Source organism: Triplophysa dalaica, chromosome 15, assembly GCF_015846415.1.
Source record: "Triplophysa dalaica isolate WHDGS20190420 chromosome 15, ASM1584641v1, whole genome shotgun sequence".
NCBI lineage: Eukaryota > Metazoa > Chordata > Actinopteri > Cypriniformes > Nemacheilidae > Triplophysa > Triplophysa dalaica.
The window spans coordinates 16,193,490-16,215,735 of record NC_079556.1 but is presented as its reverse complement, the minus strand read 5'-3'; the positions used below and the strand labels follow the sequence as shown (position 1 = coordinate 16,215,735).

Here is a 22,246-nt window from a genome sequence, read left to right as displayed (position 1 = left end):
CCTCTTCTTTGTTTTTCTGCCGTGGAGGTGCAAAACCACGGCTAAACTCTGTAAGCCAAAAAAGAAATGTGATTGGTCAAGTTTTTATCAAATAAAATGTGCAAATAAGATTGTTGGAATTCATAAAATTTAGCTACCTCATGAAACAGTTGTGAATTCCTGTGAGATTGTCCCGGGACTACACACAAGCTTAAATGAGTTTCAATTTAATGGTCCTTTTTCACTATACAAAAATGTGAAAGAATGACTTCTTACACTTTTTATTTAGAAATGCATTAAAAACTGTAAAATAATTCATACGATTGTTGTGGAAAATACAAATTTAGCGTGCAAATTTTTTAAATCTGCAAAAAGGTTATATTGTTAGCTGTCACTGTTCTGCCTATCATGTTTGGCTAATTCTTGGTCTTGAGGCAGAACCAAAACAGAATTCCCTGTTTTATGTGGGGAGAGAAGTTTTTGGCCTTTAGGCCTTCCATACTCTCTCCCCGAGTCTCGTCTGTTCCGCCCTTTCTGTCTCGTTAGCTTTCCCTTAGTGTTTCATCTGTGTCACCTGTCCCCTGTTAATTATCCTGTGTTTGTCTCCCTATATAACATCCTCTTGTTTCATTGTCCTGTGCTGGTTCGTTGTATGTAGCTCTGTGTATCATACCTTTGTCTACGTTTATCATACCTGGTTCGTGTATCCTGTTCTCTACCTTGTCTCCCAAGTTCTTGTTCATCGTGTCTTAGTAAGTTTTAGTTTAGAGTTTGTTTCCAGTGTTTGTTTTTATAGTCTAGTTAGTCAGTGTTCTTGTCCTTGTTTAAGTTTATTATTTATCCTGTTTTGTTTTCCCCTCGTGGGTTTTGTTTTGTCAGTTTATAGTGTTCTTTGTTAATAAAGTCCTGTGTTTCCCCTACCATCTTGTCTCGTGCTTGACTGCACATGGGTTCGTCCTTGCAAATCGTGACAGTTAGCATTATCATATTAATCTTATATTGATCATAATATTACTATTAATCCTAGTTCATGCCAATTTCAGTATTGACTAATACATTTACTAATACAATCAAAAGTTGCAATTGTAATAATTAGTCAATGAACAATAAACTAACATGAACAATTGTTTTGGCATCTAATAATATTAAAAAGGAATAAGAAAAACTATATTGATCATTATTTATTGTTAGCGAATACATAAACAAACACAAGCTTTCTGTAGTGTTACCAATGTCTCTAAAGTAATATTTATCCCAATAATCAAGAATTAAATTTTTTAAGCTTGAAGCCCTCTGAAGCGTTTTCATAAGGGCTACCGAACTGATGTCACCGTGGCTAAAATATTAATATGATTATTTGAAAAAAACAAAACTGAAGCCCCTCCTCTAAGCCAAACACAAGCGACAAAGCATCTTGCTCTAAAATGTGCAAATTAGACCATACAAATTCATAAAATTTAGCCACTCACTAAAATAGTTAAGAATTCCCCTGAGATTATGTTGGGACTACAAACAAGCACCGAGTCTGGACCTGCGTTTAAGTAAGCACAGATCATGTGCCGTTTACCCAAGCTTGTTGTGTGTAAATTTAATAGTCGATTAGGAGAATTAAACTATTGAGAGAAATGACATGTTTAATGTTTTTGTTCTCCTTTGTCAGATCAGAGATGATCATGAAACAACTTTATTTTTATGAGATGAATGAACATAATGTCTGATTTCAATGATGTTATCTTTATTATTTGATGTCTGTGTTATAAGTTAGTTAATCATCAATAGAGCCTTTATAAAAAAATTTTGCTACAACAGTCACTAACAGGCAGTAGTTGTTTGTTGTCAACCCCAATTACATTTCACTTGACCACCCTTGTTTGTGGTGTGCGATGAAGACAGATGAACTGAATGAACCAAGCATGCTGTGAAGTAAAAACATTGTAAAGATCCTCACAAATTTTTGCAAACTTTCCTAAACCTAGTTTGCATGGGATTAGCAAAAGCTATGGATTTGAATCCCAGAAAAGGGAACTTACTGCAATGTTATATAATACTGATAACATTGTATAAAACCTACATGCACTCTAAGACGCTTTGGATAAATTATCTCCATCCATCCATTCTCCCGACCAGTTTATCCTCTGCAGGTTTGCAGCAATGCTGGTGTCTACCCTAGCATCTTAAAACACAGACAGGGCACGCCCTGGGCAGATGGTACATCAGAGATCATGGATTTGAAATCTTTAATTGGACTGATTTTTCTTTTGCAACTTTACACTCTTCATCCAGATTTCCCTGAAAATACTAGCCTTACCCTGAGCTTAAGTCTAATTCCCATACTGTAATACAATTAAAAAGACCCCTCACTGAAACTGTGTCTTTGTTTGCAGACCGACCCATACAGAAAAACTCTGGAAATTCCTTCGCTGCCCCCAAATATTGGAACTTTTCATGGATAGCAGAGGACGAGCTAACCTTCCCCGAGGACCCTGTATCAACTCCAGGTAAGTCACCCGCCATCAGTATCATAAAGGTTTTCAAACTGAATGGTCAGAGGAAACGCAGGTGCCTTACAGAATATGGTAAGTGTAGGCAGAACGTTGTCAGTGTGGATGAACGTCCACGTCTTGTTCCGCTCACATTCTCATAGATTTTGACTAGCTGATCTTGGACTGGTGGCAAGCAGTTATGAGAATCAAGCCTTGTGCATTTTAAATGGTGCACCATCCACAGCTAAGCATATGATGTGTTAAAGAAAAGAGCTGAGAAAGTAAGTAAAAATTCAGAATGTACTAATGCTTTCAGTGCATCTCTCTTGATATTTTTCTAAAGTGTAATTGACAACTTACTTTCTTGCAATATACAATAGAAAATATAAAGCCGTAAAGTATCGATGACAAAGGAAAGCTCTTGAACTTTGAGCTCAGAATGTGTGTGTCCGGTGTGTGTTACCTTTGAGTTTATCTATTATACGGCACTGTGCTTTTGGCTCTTCTGAAGTGCAGATTCCTTTATGGCGATTTTTACAGGTTCAAGGTGGAATTTTTTAAAAACAGAATTCGATAGCTTTCATAGTCATGGTGATGGAGCAACAACTGATGGGGAAAAGTTGAAAATATTTTTCTCCATTTGTTTGGATGGGTGAATAAAACAACATCTCCATATCACCTTTGAGAGCTAATATGCCTGTGACTAGGAGCTAATGGCTTCAATAAAACAGATCAGCGGCTTTACATCAGCAAGACGATGACCATGTCAGTTATCCTGTTGGGCTTTGACGACAGCGAAAAGTCTCTCAGCAGCAGCAGCTTAAGTCAGAGGTCATTCTGTCTGCCATAAGTAAGTCATGCTGTTGCCAAGACCCGTCACATAAAGCTGTTTATGCAACACTTCCGGTGATTGACGTGTGGACTTTGTATCTGGAGAGGCTGTGACTGAGGCCCTTTCAGGCTATGAAATTAGAGTCTCTCTACTGGCTGTGATATCCATGATTTATGTTTGGCCCTGGAAATTTGATGTCATCCACCCATCAACATTATTCAAACAGTAGGTGTGGTCTGGATTTTTAGGTCTGGAGTAGAACGGTTGTCCGCTTCTATGACAACACTAGCAAAATGTGTATTTGTTTAACAAATGGTTCTGTCCAAATAATAGCCTAAAGAGCTCATTTACCATGACCCGAAATATTACAGTAACAAAACCAATGGGAACAATGGGGATAAAGTACATTCAATACCACAGAAAGGAGTGCAGTGTAGTGTATTTACCCCCAAAATACTAGTGCTTTATATGGGTTAAGGTTAGGTTTAGGTTCAGGGTTAATGACTTATTTACAAGGAAAACAAAGGTTAAAATTGTACCTTCTCTGTTGCTGAGGTGGGACCCTCCAAGGTTTTTTTTTTGTACATTTTTAGGTATACAACATTATTTCACATTACATTACTGTACCCTAAGGACCTATTATGTACCAATTCAATATTATTTGTACAACCTATTTTACTGTATCCTTAGGGTACAATAATGTTCCCAAAAAGGTACAACGTCATGTGTTTTTTTGTATAACTGTAAACGTTAAAAAATAACCTAAGGGTACAACCCCATTGATAGAAAAGGTATAATTTCAAACCTTTTCTCTGACAGTGAACAATGCCTCAGACGTCAGGCACAAAGTCCACTGGCTGAACATCTTGTGCATATTGGACATTTAACTAAAAACCCTTAGTCAAACACAAAGCTGTCTAATCAAAGAAGAAAGCTTTTGTGTTCACCTTAGTTTACAACAAACCTAAAGAAATACTTGAAAATTAGCGTTTCATATTCGCTGTAAGGGAAACAAGGAACAGAGAGTCATATGAAGAAGAGTTATATGTGATAATATAGTAACAGTTGTTAGACAGGTGTCAAACTTCAGTCAAAGAAAACCACTTCAAGCGTAAGCAAAGACCTAATCCATCTAAGAAAGGAATATTAAAGATTATCTGGATCTAAACTCTGGCCCTATGTGGCTTGTCTGACACTTATGCAATGCGCTCATTAAACAAATCGTGTTCATCGCCTTATATATCGAGCAGTCAACAAGTTCATCACTTATTTTTGAAAAGCAGTAGCAGATCACAGACAGTCCCAATCATGTAGTATGCTTACATCCAAGACAAAACCCAACAAGATTCAGATGCTACGATATTGCTGGAGGAAGAAAGATGAGCAACTGTAGTTATGAAGGATTTTTTTTATTCTTACGTGGAAACCTTAAACAGGAGAACAGAATCAAAATAGGGGAAACATTGATAAACATATGGTAGACATCCTATAAGGATGACAAACTATGGGCATGTTCCCTTCTGGGTTGAATCATAAATTTACAGCTTAGGCCCTGGAGAATCAGACATTTCTAGAGTTAGTAAACAGTGCATTCTGTTTTCTTAATACAGTGCAAGCCAAGCACATATTTTGTTATGGCATGTTTAACAACTACAAAAGAAAAGATACACAACATCCTACCTTGATGTTATTGAAAAATAATGGTTTTAAAAGTAACATCGTATTTTTTTAGATAGTAATTGATTTATCAATGTTCGAATGTTTAGGGTATTAAGGTCCTTTAATGGAATTCTGTGTTCTTAAAAAACAATACAGCGGACAAGCTAGTGAAATACCATAAAGCCTGGTAAGAAAGCCCTAAAAAATCATAATAAATAAACAAACATTTAAAGGAATGCAATCGGAGAAATTTCAAATAATATTTTGAAGAATGTGATCATTATTCCACATAATGAAAGGATATGGTGACTGAGGCTGTCAGTCCCAAACATTCAAAAATAGTCCCACTTTCAGACTACTGCAAGACAGAAGATGTCAGATTTGGACAGTAAGACAAAATATCTATTATTGTGAGTATGGGCAAGATGTAACCTGAGTTTTGAAGGTAGAGATAAGAGATGTCATAGATAGACTGTGGGAGTAAATTCCAAGGTTTGTGAGCCATGACAGGTCAGTTCTTCCACCAAAGAGCCAGAAATGTGTTACAATAAGCAGGACGGAATCAGACGAACTGAAGGTCTGGCCAGTGTAAGGATGAAATACTTTCAGTAGGGGAAACAAGGACATTTAAAGGTCATAAGGAGTATTTTATAATGAATACGGAATGAGACAAGGGGCCAATGCAAATTAAATAGGCTGGGTATGAACATGAGAAATCAAATGTTTGGCAAACTATCACTTTAAAGCAAGGTTAGGGCAGAAAAATATTGCAGAAAATTCACACCTGCAAAAGTTGTTTTAGAACGTCAGACCATTCTCTACTTAAAAAAGAAAAGGAGCTTGAGGATACGCATATCGGTTTATAGAGTCTGACACTGCCAACTTTGATCTAATCTGTGAAGCAAAACAGCCACTCACACTTGAGCTCACAAATGAACACGACGCTTCTCTGATGTCACCGCATTCAGTCTTCCTGCAGCTCAAAATCAACACAATCACCACTGAAAAATCACTCTGATTCAAACCCAGATGGCTGAACGTGACATGGCCACAACCCTAATAGGTTAGGCAAAGCTTCAATCTTTTGCCGGCAGCAGAAATTTGCAAATGAATTCAAACTAAGCCATCGGGAAAGGCAAACGCATCAACTTAGCAGAGCTGTTTTACAAGCATGTTGAAGAAGCGATTGGCGCACACGAAGTGGATGGTGTGCTCCACTTTGGGCAAGGTGATAGATTGCAAGTGTCTCCACACCTTCTGTTGCATGCCTGTGTTTATTACAACCGGTGAAGGTGTGGGAATGGGAGGGGGTCTTGTCTGAATGTTGCCATCACCCGCAACACCCAGCACTTCAAAACAAGATGAATCTCCAACTCCGCAGCAATGACACCAGGACTGATACTGTTTCTCGTTTTGGAATGGTTCTCTGCCAAAACACCCCCTTGGCACAGCTGCTGTGCACGTGTGCCAGGAGACTGCCGGCTGCAGTCTGGTGGGGAAAGGGCTGTGAATAAGACAAAACAAAAGGGGTGTTTTAGCACACATGAGGTCAATAGTTACGGTCAGGCATGATCAGGTGCTACACCGGTTGCCTGTTAGAATTGTTTACTGCATTTTGTTTGCTTTTGGGATTTACAGCCAAACGTTCATGCAATGAAAAGTGTATAATTCCTATACATTATCTGAACAAAATTTTGACTGTAACCAGGTCTGGCCGTTACCTCTCTGGATTTGCACTGGGTACCTTTTGCTTAGAAGATTCCAAACCTGTTTCACTTTTTTAGGTAGATTTTGCTATGATCTGTGCAAACAGGAATTCACACTTTAAGACTTTTTCTTATAAAAAACACACAAAATTCACATGTGCACATAAACACATGTGCACACATGTGAATTGTGTGTTTCTGAGAGACCTAAAAAATTGTATTATCCAGTGGTGTAGTCCTAGCAAAACAGGTGGTGTACTATACTATACAACGAAAACCCCGACCAAACATGGCCAAAAGACAGGGGTCATTGTGATTGTATGATTTTCTAGTAATATGACAATTATTTCAGTTAAATATTTATGCATTATTCTTCGCTTATGCTTTGTAACGCATCACATAAACAAGAATATGTAAAAACATATGCAAGATTTTACAAATGTAGCTTTGTCACCACTGCGATCTCTGTATCAACACTTGTTAATAATTTAAGGGGAAGATATTAATGTATGAAGTTAAGGTTGTGGTAAAAACAGACTACATTATTTTAAATGTAGAATAAACGTAACAAGTAGGTTCACAATGACTTTAATGGGAACGAGGATACATAGAAAATGTAAGGATTCTGACATTAAACAGTAGGGCTATGTAAGTGCTTTGTTTCATTTCATCATGTGTCATTTAAAGAAAGCTAGTATTAAAAGTTGTGACAGATACCACAGATTTGCGATGCACGGCAATATCGTAAAGAGATAAAGCAGCGCAAGAGAACCCGTGAATTCAGTGTCAATGCCACATGAGAGGAGCCACTGCCAGTGAGCGCCCTTTTAACCAGCTTTGACTAAAAGTGAGCAGTTTTATCAATATTAGCTAACTGCTTCAGCGGGACTCTTTCAGTCATTGACGGGATGAGGTCCTCGCAGGCGATTTGCCAACAGAGAAGATGATGCGCTTGGCGCGGGTAATCGGAGGTGGGGCCGCAATAATTTTTTAGAATTTTCTTAAGAAATGCACCAATTGTATGAATGAATTGTGAACGGAATACGGTTGAAGGGAAAGCAACCACAAAAGCAGCTTGGAGACGTTAAGCAGGAGAACAAGTGGGTATACGCTAATATAGATCTTTAGAAGTCGTTATAAGCAAACAGCACTATGGAAAAAGTAAGCATACGGCGTATGCGTGCGTATGGCCCTAACTACACCACTGGAATCATCTTAGTATTTTCAAACTCAAATTGGAAAATATTGGGAGCATCTGGTTCCAATATATAGCAAACATGTCATCAGAAGTGAAGTTGTCAAAGCTGTCAATACAAGTTTTTTTCAAAAAATGTCATTGTTGTAATACCACAATAAATACAATTAGGCTGTTTTTACTGTCGTGAAGAAAAATAAATAATTGACATAACAATAAAAATAAATGAAATTAACATATGGATACATACAGTTGTTCTCAATACATTGATGAAAAACATTGTTACAGACAACAACATCGGTCATCATCCTTAATACCATGGTTACTTTGCTTGGTTATTTACAGTATTATAATCTCCATATTATTTAAATTGAATTAGTAAGCTTTGATAATAACCGGATATTGACAGAGGATCTTTTGATGGCAAATGTTTTGCTTGTACTGTAACAGTAAATAAATATAAAAATAGAGCTATACACCACAAGATCAAAGGGATAGTTCACCCAAACATGAAAATTCCTGTCATCATTTACTCACCCGGTTGTCATTTCAAACCTGTATGACTTTCTTTAATATGCCGAACACAAAAGAAGACATTTTGAAAAGTACAGCGGTACCCATTAACTTCTATTGTTTAGACACAAAACCAATGCAAGTCAATGAAAACCAGTGTTGTTCATTTACCAACATTCTTAGTAATATCTTTTTTAATGTTCTGTGAAAGAGCGATAGTCATAAAGGTTTGAGAACACAAGTGGGTGAATGAATGATGACAGAATTTTCATGTTTGGGTACATTTTTCCTCTAATACAGTATATCAGGAATATCAGCACCACTGTATAGTAGCATTATGTCAATGACCCTCCCATCTTGCACCAGTAAGTGTTCATCATAATTTACAAATAAAACAATGAGTAAGCATTTGCTCCATTTGCCACAGTGTAGGAAAATTGCTAAGATACGGTAGGTCTCAAAATGACACCAAGCACCACCTAACGACTCATTTTTTTGTCATAACATCATCTTATAAAAGCAGCTATTTCAAGATTTGACAAACTCTTTCAAGTAATATAGACATCTTTTATAATGGTATTTTATGTAACTCTCCTTACATTTACAGGCTCACATCCTATATCTGCCATAGTGCAGCTGGCACTCATTTGTGCATTTCGTTAACTGGTCTTTTGGGCCCACCGTCATAATATGCCAAAATGCAAGATAGTAAAAGTTGATGGTGCAAGACGTAAGGGCTACGATCCAGTCCACACCTTTCCAAAGTTTCTGTCACGCATCCCATCATGCTTTGCTTTCTAACTGCTTCCCATTGACCCAGAAGACCATGCATGATACATTTCGCAACAATATTCATGAATTCATCTAAAATGAAATGAGAGTTAGATTGATTTCCGTCAGAGGTCTAATACAAAAGGAAGGTAGAGAGGATTTGAAGGCATTGAAGAGGAATATTTTTGTGTTGCAGCTGTCTGAGCATTATGTTTTATTTTATTTAGCCTGTCCATATCACTGTGCGTCTTCCCCATCTGTCAACACTGACTCGTCACTGATGCATTCATCCAGGTGCTCTTCCTGTATCTGACAGGGCGACAGGGGACGTGGGGCCATAAAGCGGTCAAATGGATACATAAATAAGCACCTGGTGCATATTTCAACAATATTCATCATTCCTGTAATAGACTAAACTGTGCTGTTGTCATGACTTGTGTCTTTCTGTGGTAGAAAAGGACAAATACATATAATAAATGAATTACAAATAGAAAGTAATATAATATTGCGTCACAACGTAAGCATTTCAGAAGTTTTTGGTTTCTCTTTTTGGTTTTTGTCAAGGCGGTGAATAGTCATTTGTATTCGGACAGCCACACCTGGCAGTGTTTTGGCCAGCCTTTGTGTGATACTGTTTCTTTCAATCTCAGCATGTGTGATAAAGGAGGTCGGGGTCACTCTGACATTACAGACTCATTAACTGAACGCATGCTCTCCTTACAGGCCCTCCCGACTCCAAAAGCGAATCAAACTGTGCATCTGCAATGAGCAAACTCTAACACCTCGAATGAGTCACGTAATTTATCCCCCGCTGAAGCAATTTAGCCATGCCATTTATATTTGTATTGCGTCTGTTCAGTTTCCATTGTCATCAACCAGTAAATTTCTTTGTGCATTGAAGGAACTCCATTGAAATGTGTTCAGTCATTTTGAAATGAGACAGCAATCATAGCTGTTAAAGCCAGAGAATCATAAATACCTTTCCAGTGAAGATAATCATTTTACAACCCTAGACTAATGACGACAAATTGTTGAAATGGCTTTACCTGTGTATTTATAAAACTGTGTATTATTAATCGTGCAGTTTATTTTCAGCATTCATGTCATAAGCAGTGCTCAGGGAGAGCGTATGCAACACGCGCCCATTGTCTGTTCACAGTGTCTGCGTTTGTAGCTCATAAAGATTTATATTACTGTTGATGTAGATTGTATAATTTGGATTTATTTTATTCATTGTTTTCATGCTTTTTTTGGTCCGTGTAGTGCTAGTTATACGGTAGATAAAACACCATCATCTCGTGCTAAGGAGAGATTGATGAACAGTGTGATGCGATCATTTCATCCTCACACATATAAGCATATAAGATGATGTCCAAATGTAGTTTTATCTGTTTCTCCGAAGGCTATGATGATAGATGGGAGACAGCATCGGAGGGAGACTGGCATCAGACTCTGACGAATCCAAGCTCCACCCCCAGCGGTCGAGCTCAGGAGGAAGCAGAAGTGATGTCAGCCGTGCTATTCCGGGGATACGTGGTTCCTGAGGTGCCATTTTTTCCGGAGGTGCATGAGGAGCTGTGTAAAACTTGGAGCGCACCACTCACGGCCCGCTCCAGTCAAACCGGCTCCCTCACTTCCCTCGATGGTGGGGCAGCCAAAGGCTACCTCGAGATCCCCCGGGTAGAACGTGCGGCTGCGGTGCACCTGTGCCCGCAGACGGCTGCCACCTGGGGGAATCGGCCACGCCTACCATCCAAGGTGTGTAGGACTTCGGCATCACTGGTGTCGAAGGCTTACGCTGCCGCGGGACAGGCTGTCTCCTCTCTCTATGCCATGGCCATCCTGCATGTCCGCCAGGCCAAGGCGTTGAGAGGGCTCCACGAGGGAAAGGCCGACCCGGGTATAATGCATGATCTCAGTGCCGCCCCTGACAGCGCTCTACGGGCGACCAAGGTGGCGTCACGGGCCCTGGGTCGGACTATGTCCACTGTAGTGGTCCAGGAATGACACCCCCGGCTGTACCTTGCGCAGATGGTGACACCGAGAAAGTCCGCTTTCTTGATGCACCCGTCTCGCAGGGTGGGTTGTTGGTAACACCGTTGAGGACTGCGCTCAGCAGTTTTTGACGGTGAAGAAGCAGACAGTGGCAATTAGTCACATTTTACCGCGCCACGACTCTGCCGCCTAGAGGCCTCCGAGATCCCGCGTGATGTCTGCTTCCCGGCAGCCCAGGACCCTTCGACATCGGCTCCGGTTCCTGTGCCCCCGGAAGCGGATGTCGAGGAGGAAACCTCCACCCCGTCAGCAACCTTCTCCCAAGAAGTGACACTGATGGGAAGACCCCAGGGAGAACAACATCGGGTCCGACCTTCACAGCCACGGCTCTGATTGGTCGGTACGGGACGGCTCATGCCTCGTAACTAAAGCCGGACCCTTTCAGAGTTTTTCCGTTCTCCCCGGGTCTACTTGCAGCCGATCGCACACTCCACTGGACTGTGCCCGGCAACCCGACCTCACCCCCTGGCAAGGCGCAGGGTCGTACACACACAACAGCTGCCACCACTCTCAAACCGACAGTGCCTGCTGGAATATGGAGCCAACCTTCCCTCCGGGGAGCCCCCGCGACATATGGTTAGCTCTGGCAGGCGACGAACCACCCCCCATGGGAATGGTGAAGCAGACCTTCCCCTTGGTCCCCCTGTCACAGTCCCTGGGAAACCGGGCATCAAGTCCGTCCCTCAAAACATGTCCAGTGGGTTACAGCCCGCATTTCATCGTTCCCAAGAAAGATGGCGGGTCGCGCCCCATAGGTCTGCGTACCCTGAACAAAGCACCTTCACAAGCTGCTTTTCAGGATGCTCACGTTGAGGCGCATCCTGACATCCATCAGGTGTCAGGGTTGGTTTCGTGGCAATTGACCTGTTCTCCCTTTCGGTCTGTCCCTGTCCCCACGGTCTTCACGAACATCCTGGAAGCCGTCCTATCTCCCTGAGGGGAGGAAGGTGTGCAGGTACTAAACTATCTCGACGACTGGCTTATCTCGGCACGCTCGCAAGATCTGTTATGTACACGAATGGACCTTGTGCTCCGGAACCTAGACCAATTGGGACTACAGGTCAACCGAGAGAAGGACAAGTTCTCCCCAGTGCAGAGCATCCTCTTTCTCGGTATCGAACTCAACTCTGTCACCATGTTGGCGCGACTGTCCGCAGTACGCGCCCAGTCGGTGTTGAACTGCCTGGAACACTACAGGCAAACAGTGGTCTCCCTGAAACAATTCAGAGGCTCCTGGGACACATGGCGTCCTCGCGGGGGTAATACCCCTCGGGTTGATGCACATGAGACCGGACCAACACTGGCTTCAGAGTCGAGTTCCGAGGAGAGCATGGCACATCGACAGCAGGCGCTGTGACGCCCTGCTGCCGACGCACCAGAACCAGAAGTGGAGTCAACAGGTGACCCGTTCCCTGCGGGCCACACACATCCCAGGCAAACTGAACCAGACAGCCGATGCGCTTTCTCATCAGTATACGCCTAGCGGAGAGTGGCGACTCCACCCCCGCACAGTCCAGCTCATTTGGATGCTGTTCGGGTAGGCCCAGGTAAACCTGTTCGCCTCCCGCAACACCACAATAGCCCACTTTGGTACTTGCTGCCCGAGGCCCCCTCGGCACGGGTACCCTTGCGCACAGCTGATCGCAGGACGGACAGAAGTACGCCCTACCCCCAATGATTCTCCTTGCGCAGACACTGCACAAGGTCAGGGAAGAGGAGTACCAGGTGTTATTGGTTGCGCCACACTGGCACAACCGCACTTGGTTTTCCCAGCTGAGGCTCTGGACAACGACTCCCCCTGGCCCATTCCCCTTACAGAGGACCTGCTCTCTCAGGGTAAGGGCACATTCTGGCATCCCAGACAAGACCTCTGGAACATCCATGTCTGGTCTCTAGACGGGACGAGGAGATCCTGAGCAGGCTACCCCCCTCTGTGGCGGAGACCATCACCCAGGCCAGGGCCCCATCTACTAGGCGGTTAGACGCCTCTAGACGGCATCTCTTCTCGTCCTGGTGTCTCTCTCAATGAAAATGACCCACTGAGGTGCTCAATCAGGATCGTGTTGTCCTTCTTAAGAGACTGGAGACTAACATCTCCCCTCCACACTGAATGTTTATTTAGTCTGTAGTAGAGTAGGCGGGGCGAGACCGTGGTTCGAGTCCGGTGAGTAATTGTGAATGAGCGCCAGCTGTGCGCACACCGGGCTCGAATCACGTTTGAGATTGGGAGCATATAAAAGGAACGAGCGACCGGACCATCGAAGAGAGAGGACCGGGCCCGAACTTATGTTAAGTTTATATTAATGTTCTTGTGTTTTGTATTTATGTTTTGTTCACCGGCGGTCGGCCGTGAGGGGCCGCCGGCTTTTATTATTTCTGTTATTAAATGTTTAAATGTTTGCCGGTTCCCGCCTCCTTCCTTCCCTACTTGAATCTTATAACATATTAGTTGCTATCGCCACTCATCACGACTCAGTTGATGGAAAGTTTCTAGGGCAACACGACCTGGTCACCAGGTTCCTAAGGGGCGCGAGAGGGCGGAATTCGCCTCGGCTCCGCTCCATACCCTCTTGGGACCCTAAAGTGGGCCTGAGGGGCCTCTGGGCCCCCCAAGAGCCCCTCGGAGGTTCCGATCTTCCTCACCTGACGAGTAAGACGGCCCTCCTGATGGCGCTCGCTTCCTTCAAGAGGGTAGGGAACCTCCAAGCATTCTCTGTGTCCCCGGATTGCCTTGAATTCAGCCCTGGAAACTCTCACGTTATCTTGAGACCCAGGCCCGGATGCATGCCCAAAAGTTCCCACTACTCCCTTCCGGGGCCAAGTGGTGAACTTGCAGGCGCTCCCCATCGGGGAGGAAGACCCAACCCCATCCGTGTTGTGTACAGTCTGTGCACTGCACCTCACCTGGACCGCACGCAGAGCTCAGAAGCTCTGACCAGCTCCTTGTCTGTGTTGGAGGACAGCAGAAGGGGAAGGCTGTCTCCAAGCAGAGGCTGGCGCACTGGATCGTGGATGCCGTTACTACGGCATACCGATCTCAGAATCTCCCATGCCCATTGGCAGTGAGGGCTTACTTTTACCTGCTGAAATATGGTTTGGCCAAAAAACACCTGAAAAAGTGTGTTTTTGGAAAGTCATGGTGGCTGTTTAAAAAACATTAACATCACTTGGCCATTCCCATTTTAGATATCTTGTCATTTTAGTTGAGCACCAGACCAAAAATAGCCCCAAACTAGCACTGCTAACATGATGTTACAGTGTTGCTTCTGCAACCTATTCGTGCTGCTCATATGTGTGATGTAATTGCTCAAATATGTTAACATTGACACCCAAAAGCATGCGCTTTAACTTCTACCTACTCTTACTGGCCAAAATGTAAAAAAAAAAAGATTTTATCTAGCACTGTGTCTATTTAAATGCAAATGAGCTTCTGCTCCCCTCCCCTTATGCATAATAGGCGGTCGAGCGCTCACACATGCTTTGGATGACATCAAGACAAGCAATAGGGCAGAAAGCACAATCATGTCTGTATTGCGTTGTCCAACCAAAACCATACACTAACTGCAATAAAAATCACCTTAATACCTTGTTCATAAATATGAATTAAATGGAAAATACAAAAACATAGATAGAACAACAAATGCTGACCATTTGCTGTATGATGTTGGCAATTGATGAATAATCATGTGCATGCATATTACTAACAGACATCAAAGGATATAGGCAAAAACATGCAGTCAGTGTACTTGTATGTCAGACAGGTATGTAAAGATCAGCAACCAGGTGTTATTAGGTTTTGAGTAGCAATTTCTGCGTAACCTCATTGTCTTACAAATACGCACCCTGTTTCTATCCGCTCTAAGAATTGTTGCACTTAGGACATACGAGAAAACACTTAACTTATCGAGAAAGACACTGCTATAACTTTCTTTCGTTGTAATGAATAAGTTTTACCGAAATTCTGTCGGTTAGTAAGTCTTCTGAACCCATGGGCGCGATGCGTTTTACGACACGTTACGACATGACACCTGTCTTTGGAACAATGTAAAGTCTCAGGTTAAGTTGCAAGCATGTAAACAACAGCCGCTTACATGATAAACACACTATTTAAGAAAGGTAATTTAAAAACGATGTGTAAAACTTACTTCTTCCGGAGATGAAGCTTGATTGCGAACAACAGGTACTGATCCACTCTTGAGAATAGTTTTTTTCGCATCGACTTGCTTCTTCGTATGCCCCGGCGGAGACCTTTCCAATGAGTCCTGGCTCGTTTCTGTAAGTCTTTCCGGACCAGAGATAGAGACCAGTGAATGTTGGTTTGTCAATCCGGAAAATGGGCTTCTGCCCTGGACGCAGAGTTCTCGGCGTCCCGCCCGGGACATTCAATCATTAATAACTCCAGCCCCAGAGGTCGCAGCGGGATGAATCCGGGCTCGTCGGAAAAGGTTTCCTCTCCGCCTCCTTTTATTTTCCATTTTACATCCAACAACAGCAAATATTTGTTGTTTCTTAGACATTTATGTCCCTGGCTAGTTGCTACATCTGTTCTTGCCTGAAAATGGCATCGTATCTCTGGCGGAAGGTGGAACTATGTGCTCATAAGGCGGAGTCTGTGAGCCTTCATAGGCAGGCGTAAACGATGTGACATCAGATTGATAGGGGATCCCAAACAGCCGGTTTTGTGTCACTGCTCTGGTTTAAAGGAGATTACAAAAAGAAGAATAGATGGATCTGTATAATTAAGGGGGATGGTTCTGCACACACGCTTGCAACTCAATTTCTGGTAGATAAACATTTAAAAGTGCATTTTCTGGGATAGCTACCCTTCAAACAATTAGTGAATGACTGTGAATAGACCGTGGGTGTGCTCCTGTGAGCAAATATGCAGATTAAGGTTCTTCTATTGGACATGAATTCCGTATTCCCAAGGGAATAATTGACCATTTTAACGAACATATTTATGGTCTGTAAAGGTTGAAATGGCTCATGGCAGAAAGCATTTACAAAAAACCTTCCTTCCCCTGCAGTGTGACGAGACCTGTGTGAGAGCTCAACTGTTGCATAACTTCTTTTGAGTAATTCAAACTCTGCCATTAGCACATTTTATGGTGCAATCATCCAAATGCGCTTCTAAGTAGTGAAGCATATACTATGAGATAATTTAAAATATGCACATATAGCCAGCATTTGGCTTATTTCATTTCATTAATGCTTTTGAAACAATGCTTGGAATTTTTGTGTATCGCTATTATGGAAATTGTATGCTAAACCCATACACCCTGACAAATAATCAGGTTACGTATACGCAAACACATTAGAGAATGCAACAAAATATTCAGATGTAAATGGATTTGGAGGTAGTTGTTTCAAACTAGGACCCCTTTGCCCCTTGAAAAGGTATTTTAATCATCTAAACAGTGCGTCGACTCATGTCAGAGATGAAAATGTTTTGCATAATTGAAGTCACTAATAAAAACAGTCACACAGAACAAACAGGTCAAACTGTCTAGATCAGCGTTTTACAAAATCATTTGCAACAAGGCACAGCATTCTAAAACAATGAAGTGTTTTCAAGCTATATAGTTTAGACTCTACATATATTGTAATCCATAGTAACAGGAAGAAAGGGATTTTTTCAATCTGACAGTGTACAGAACAATGTATGCTTTGCACTTTCAGTTCATGAAATGAACCTTATCATCTTGTGTTTTACACTAGTTTGGGAAACATTGTGATGTTGTGTGATGTAAATAGACGGATGGAAATAAAGCTGAAATGAAACCGATCAAAAATGTTCTGAGTTTAACTGTAGATATTTCCAGGGTCATTGTGACTAATCGTTCGAAGTGTTTGATTCAAAGCGTGTCAAAGGGGACATGATCACATTTTTTGTGAATTAAGACATTAGGTAAGTGAGGGGTCTAAATGAGGATAAATGGGCAATAAAATCTGTGTCCTTGACCATCTGGTAAGTCATCAATTCTCCCTTAGTTTGCCACTGGGTGCAGGAGCCGTGTGACACGTCCTAAACTTGTTGCAGGATTTGTTGAATCATTTCCCCCAGCCCCATTAAGAACCAGTACTGTAGGGCGAAGAAATGTAATTTAAGACCAAGTATGCCGTGTCCATGTTTATGATTTAATATATATATATAATACAGTAGCAGTATAGCCTACCTGCATATTATGCTTAAGCTTACTTTATAAATGCCCATTTAATACGTTATGTGAAATTACAATGACATTTTGCTACACTTACTGTTTGATGACAGGTGCTTTGTAATCCTGTAAATATAATTTCTTATGATAGAACACATGTAAGACTAACGCATGTTCTGTATTCAATTTGTAGCCTATAATTTGAGGTACATAATGCCTTTTGAATAACAGCGCAAATCAAATTAATTCCTGACTATCAGTTGTATGTTTTTGCCAACAAATATATTTTTTTATTATTACATTGAGGCTTAGTACGGTAAATCATTCTGCAAAATCGAATTGTTCCGTTCAGCCCTGTTTTTTAGGCACTAATGGGTGTGTAACAAATCTCAATAAAATGGAAGGAAGGAGTCGGAAACCGGCAAACATTCAAAACTTTGAATAAAGTAATTTAACAGCCGGCGGCCCCTCACGGACGACCGCCGGCGAACAAAACATGAACATAAATATAAATTAGTGGTGGGCCGTTAACGCCGTTAACGCCGTTAACGCAGTGAGACTATTATCGCGCGTTAAAAAAAATGTCGCCGTTAATCTATTCTCAAAGTTGGGTTGGGAGCTGGGTCTATACTACGCAAGCTATAATGACTTTCACCTTGATATTTTAGCGCGGATGTATACCATCTTAACTGCACTGTACGGGGCGAGAACGAGATTTTTCAACTCGCACGATTCGCGTCATTCGCGGAAGCAGAAGCCGCCTCATCATCTCATAACCAGGGCTTCATTCGCGCGATTCGCGCAGCAAGTAGGTCTATTGGCTCTTTGCATTAACACATAAATCACTCGCGCTTGACACGCCATTCGCGTTTGGTCTGAACACAACATAACGTTACTGTGAAATTACCGCATCAAACGTGACGTGCTAACATGGATGCAGCTATGAAGCCGCCGGGTTTGCTTCAAGGCATATTAATTTTTAAGAAGCTTCCCAATAGAAACATCGACAAGACTAAGGTTGTTTGCACCTTGTGCAATGCGGAATTGGTTTAAAAAAAAAACTTTCTCTCAACAGGTAGTGGTCTAGCTTTAGTTGAAACCAGTAACTTTGTATTGAGATCTAATGTATTATGGCTCCTGTATGACATATCGCTTGTTGCTCCCTCACTCTTTGTAAGTCGCTTTGGATAAAAGCGTCTGCTAAATGACTAAATGTAAATGTACTGTAGGAGCTCTTCCAGTCTCAAGTACCACCTAAACGGAAATCATCCCTTAGCTAATGCGGAAGTAAACACAAGTTCATCTTATTGAACATAATTTAATTTTCATCACCAATTATCATAGTAGAACAGCTTTCTCAAGCAGTTTGTGATGCATTTTGGAAACAGGATATGAGCCCCTGGTCTAATGCGCCACCTGGCTTGAGAAACCCGTTCTCAAAGACTTACTTTTAGTCATTATTTGGGTAGCACACATATTCTGAATGCCTTCGGCAGAATTCAAATGAGCCATTTTAATCTAGATTAATCTAGATTAATTCCAGAATTAATCTAGATTAAAAAAATTAATCTATGCCCACCACTAATATAGATACAAACATAACATAAGTTCGGGCCCGGTCCTCTCTCTTCGACGGTCCGGTCGCTCGTTCCTTTTATATGCTCCCATCTCCTACGTGATTCGAGGCCGGTGTGCGCACAGCTGGCACTAATTCACAATTACTCACCGGACTCGAACCACGGTCTCGCCCCGCCTACTCTACTACATACCCCCATCACCCCTCACAGGCCGGGGGTACCCCCGCGACTGTGCAAGCTCCCTCCCCCTCCTTCGGGGGGGGTGGGGTGGGGGGTATGCAGCGACGAGACGAGACAACTGAGACGGGAGCCCTCGGAGCGACCGGAAAGAGAGAGGGGAGAGAGGAAAAAAAAAATTAAAGTCCGGTTCCCCGACATGCTGCCGCTCGTTCCTCAACCAGCCGGGGTACTCTCCTTCGCGGTGCCTTGCGGTGGCCCTGGGGCTTCGGTGGACGGCTCGACCGTCCGCCCCCTGGCGCCCGGCAGGTGGCTCCTCCTTTATCTGGGAGTCGGGGCGGGCTCCCCGTCCCCTGCTCCTCCCCCTTGGGCGGACGGACGCAGGCTCCGGCCTCTGGCAGGCGGTGGCCGCACTCGGCACTTCCGCCTCCTGCTCCTCCCTCTTGGGGGACGGACGCAGGCTCCGGCCTCTGGCGGACGGCGGCAACCCCCCCCGCTCCCGCTTGGACGACAGCCACCCCACCTCGACCCAGGGGCGCGGCAGCAAAGGTCGCCGTTCCACAGAGGCTTTGACGGTGGCCGCACTGTGCACTTCCGTTTCCCCAGAGCCACCGCTTCGGGCAGCCACTGGCGGACGCCCTTCGTCCGCGCTGCACGATCTCACCGGCACCGCGAGGCCACTCGGCGGCGAGGACTCTCCGACAGCATGTCTCTCCTTCCTCCCGGGTTTCGGCACCACTGTAACAAATCTAAATAAAATGCAAGGAAGGAGTCGGGAACCGGCAAACATTCAAAACATTTAATAAAGTAATTTAACAGCCGGCGGCCCCTCACGGACGACCGCCGGCGAACAAAACATGAACATAAATATAAATACAAATAGATAACATAAGTTCGGGCCCGGTCCTCTCTCTTCGACGGTCCGGTCGCTCGTTCCTTTTATATGCTCCCATCTCCTACGTGATTCGAGGCCGGTGTGCGCACAGCTGGCGCTAATTCACAATTACTCACCGGACTCGAACCACGGTCTCGCCCCGCCTACTCCACTACAGGGTGAAAATAAAATTCACAAAGAAACTAGAAGAAAATGACGTGCTGTTTTGCATTATTTGTATGTGCTTTAAGTATACATGCTTTTTAACAAGCAAACCTTTTATACATCAGGGCCTGTCTTAATAAAATTAGTAAGCAGCAACCGATTATGTAATTGCTGGAGTCCACAGCACACGCGCACGCACGCACCCGCACACACACACACACACACACACACACAGAGTGCAGGCTAACCAATGCTTTCTGAACTCCACTACAATTTAACCTTGAAAATAATCATTGCAGCATATCACAGCTTGCAACCTGCAGTTCATTCTGGCATTTAATCACCATTATCTAGAATCTTTAACAAATGAGTCACAATCATTGAAGTTGTGGTTGATAATCACGGAATGGAAAGAAAGTTCTGAATTTACAAAATATATAATGCTCTTTCTAGGGACAGGCCATAAAATAATAACAAGCTCTAATGCAGCACATTTTTAAAACCCTACGTTAGACAGAGGGCGTCACTTTTGGATGAACTGTCACCTTCTTGAGGGACTGGATCAATAGACCACTCACATTGGCCAAGATGCACCCAGAGGGACAATAGTGAGAAATAAATATGAATAAAGCTGAGCACTCATCCAGTTTAAAATTAACTATTGCTCTGAGGAAATTAAGCAGATATTTGTTTCATAACAGAAAAATGGCAGATAGTCCTAAATTAGTATGGCAGTGTCTTACTTAAAAATACATCACATTATTTGTTTGAAAGAGAGAAATGCGAGAAAACAGACTCTATTTACTCCCTTAATACACATGTCATAGTGTGCTTGATTCATTAATGCACTTTATTTCAAGTACAAAGTTTTTCTTAGTAGTCTTCTATCAAAATGTAATAACATGCTTGGCCCAAGAAACTAATTTCCTTCTCGGCATCACAAATCTCCACTTATAAACGTCTCCATTCCGATGCATGACATTTCACTATCCAAGCGTTTTTTGATTGATGAAATCATAACCTTTTTCTAGTTGAATATACTGGTTCACTTAGAATTGTTTTTTTTATGTTGACTTTAATATCTTGATTTTAGTTTTATATTTCTGCATGGATTGTCGTTTGTAATGTCTCATTTTTAAATGTAAACTATGGTTTACGTCTTCTGTAGCTTAGATGTTTTTCTCATACACCACAGTGTGTCTTTTCTAAACTGATTTTAACAGTGGTTCAAACTATGCTTAGATTTGCCAAATCCTTCGAAAACCAAATTATATGAGCTCAGCTATCCAGCTATTTTCCTCTTTCTATTAGGTCAACATTTCTTTCTATTTTTATTGCTCCTAAGGATTTCCAGAGACAAGTTCATTTGAAATGTTATGAAACATAACTGTGAATTCCATTAGGTCTGAGCTATGGAAGTTCAACCTCTCTACAGTAAAATGTTCCTCTGGGATTCCTTAACAAGGAATACAGCAAGTAGCAGGGAGGCACAGACTCAGACCAAGCAAAAGACCAGAAAGTGTGTACATTTGTATGCCGCCTGGGGTTTAAACCATCTCTGATAAACAATCTGGTCCCACTAGAACTTTTAACACTCCAGTGAATATGAGAGAAATGTGTGTGGAATATAACACAGGTGGGATGTGCTTTGAAAGCCATTCCAGCAGAATAAACGAATCAAAGCAGGCAAAAGGAAATGTGTTGGAACGGGTTGCACTAGCAATAAGGTCAGGGTTAAAACCCATGAAACACAAATTGACAAACTGCACACAAAAAGTGTGCAGTTTTCTAGATAAGTAGAACTGCATCATACAAGCAAAAACTTTTTAACCCTAAAAGTAAAGAGAGAGCATTGCAATTTACATAAATTGGAAATCCAAGGCCTGTTAAAAGTATTTTCATGCAAATCGATTTTTTCTTACACATTTCATGCAATGTGTGTGTGTGTGGGTAGGTAAGATTTTGATAAAATCACAGTATGCCTATACATTATGTCACTACAGTCTGCATTATACAGACAAATTGCTTTTGACATTCAGCACAATGTGAATACAAGTGTTAAAACTATTAGCATGAAAGAGCAAAGTGATAAGCTCATGGGA

General features: G+C 42.4%; 1 protein-coding gene across 1 annotated transcript in view; it reads left to right on the top strand.

The window, feature by feature from the left end:
* LOC130436761 (ALK tyrosine kinase receptor-like) overlaps positions 1–22,246 on the top strand; it is a 157,795-nt gene that overhangs the window by 119,033 nt on the left and 16,516 nt on the right. The window contains exon 2 of the mRNA XM_056767705.1: positions 2,364–2,477. Within this exon, the coding sequence (XP_056623683.1) occupies positions 2,364–2,477 (114 nt within the window). The remainder of the gene's footprint in view (positions 1–2,363; positions 2,478–22,246) is intronic.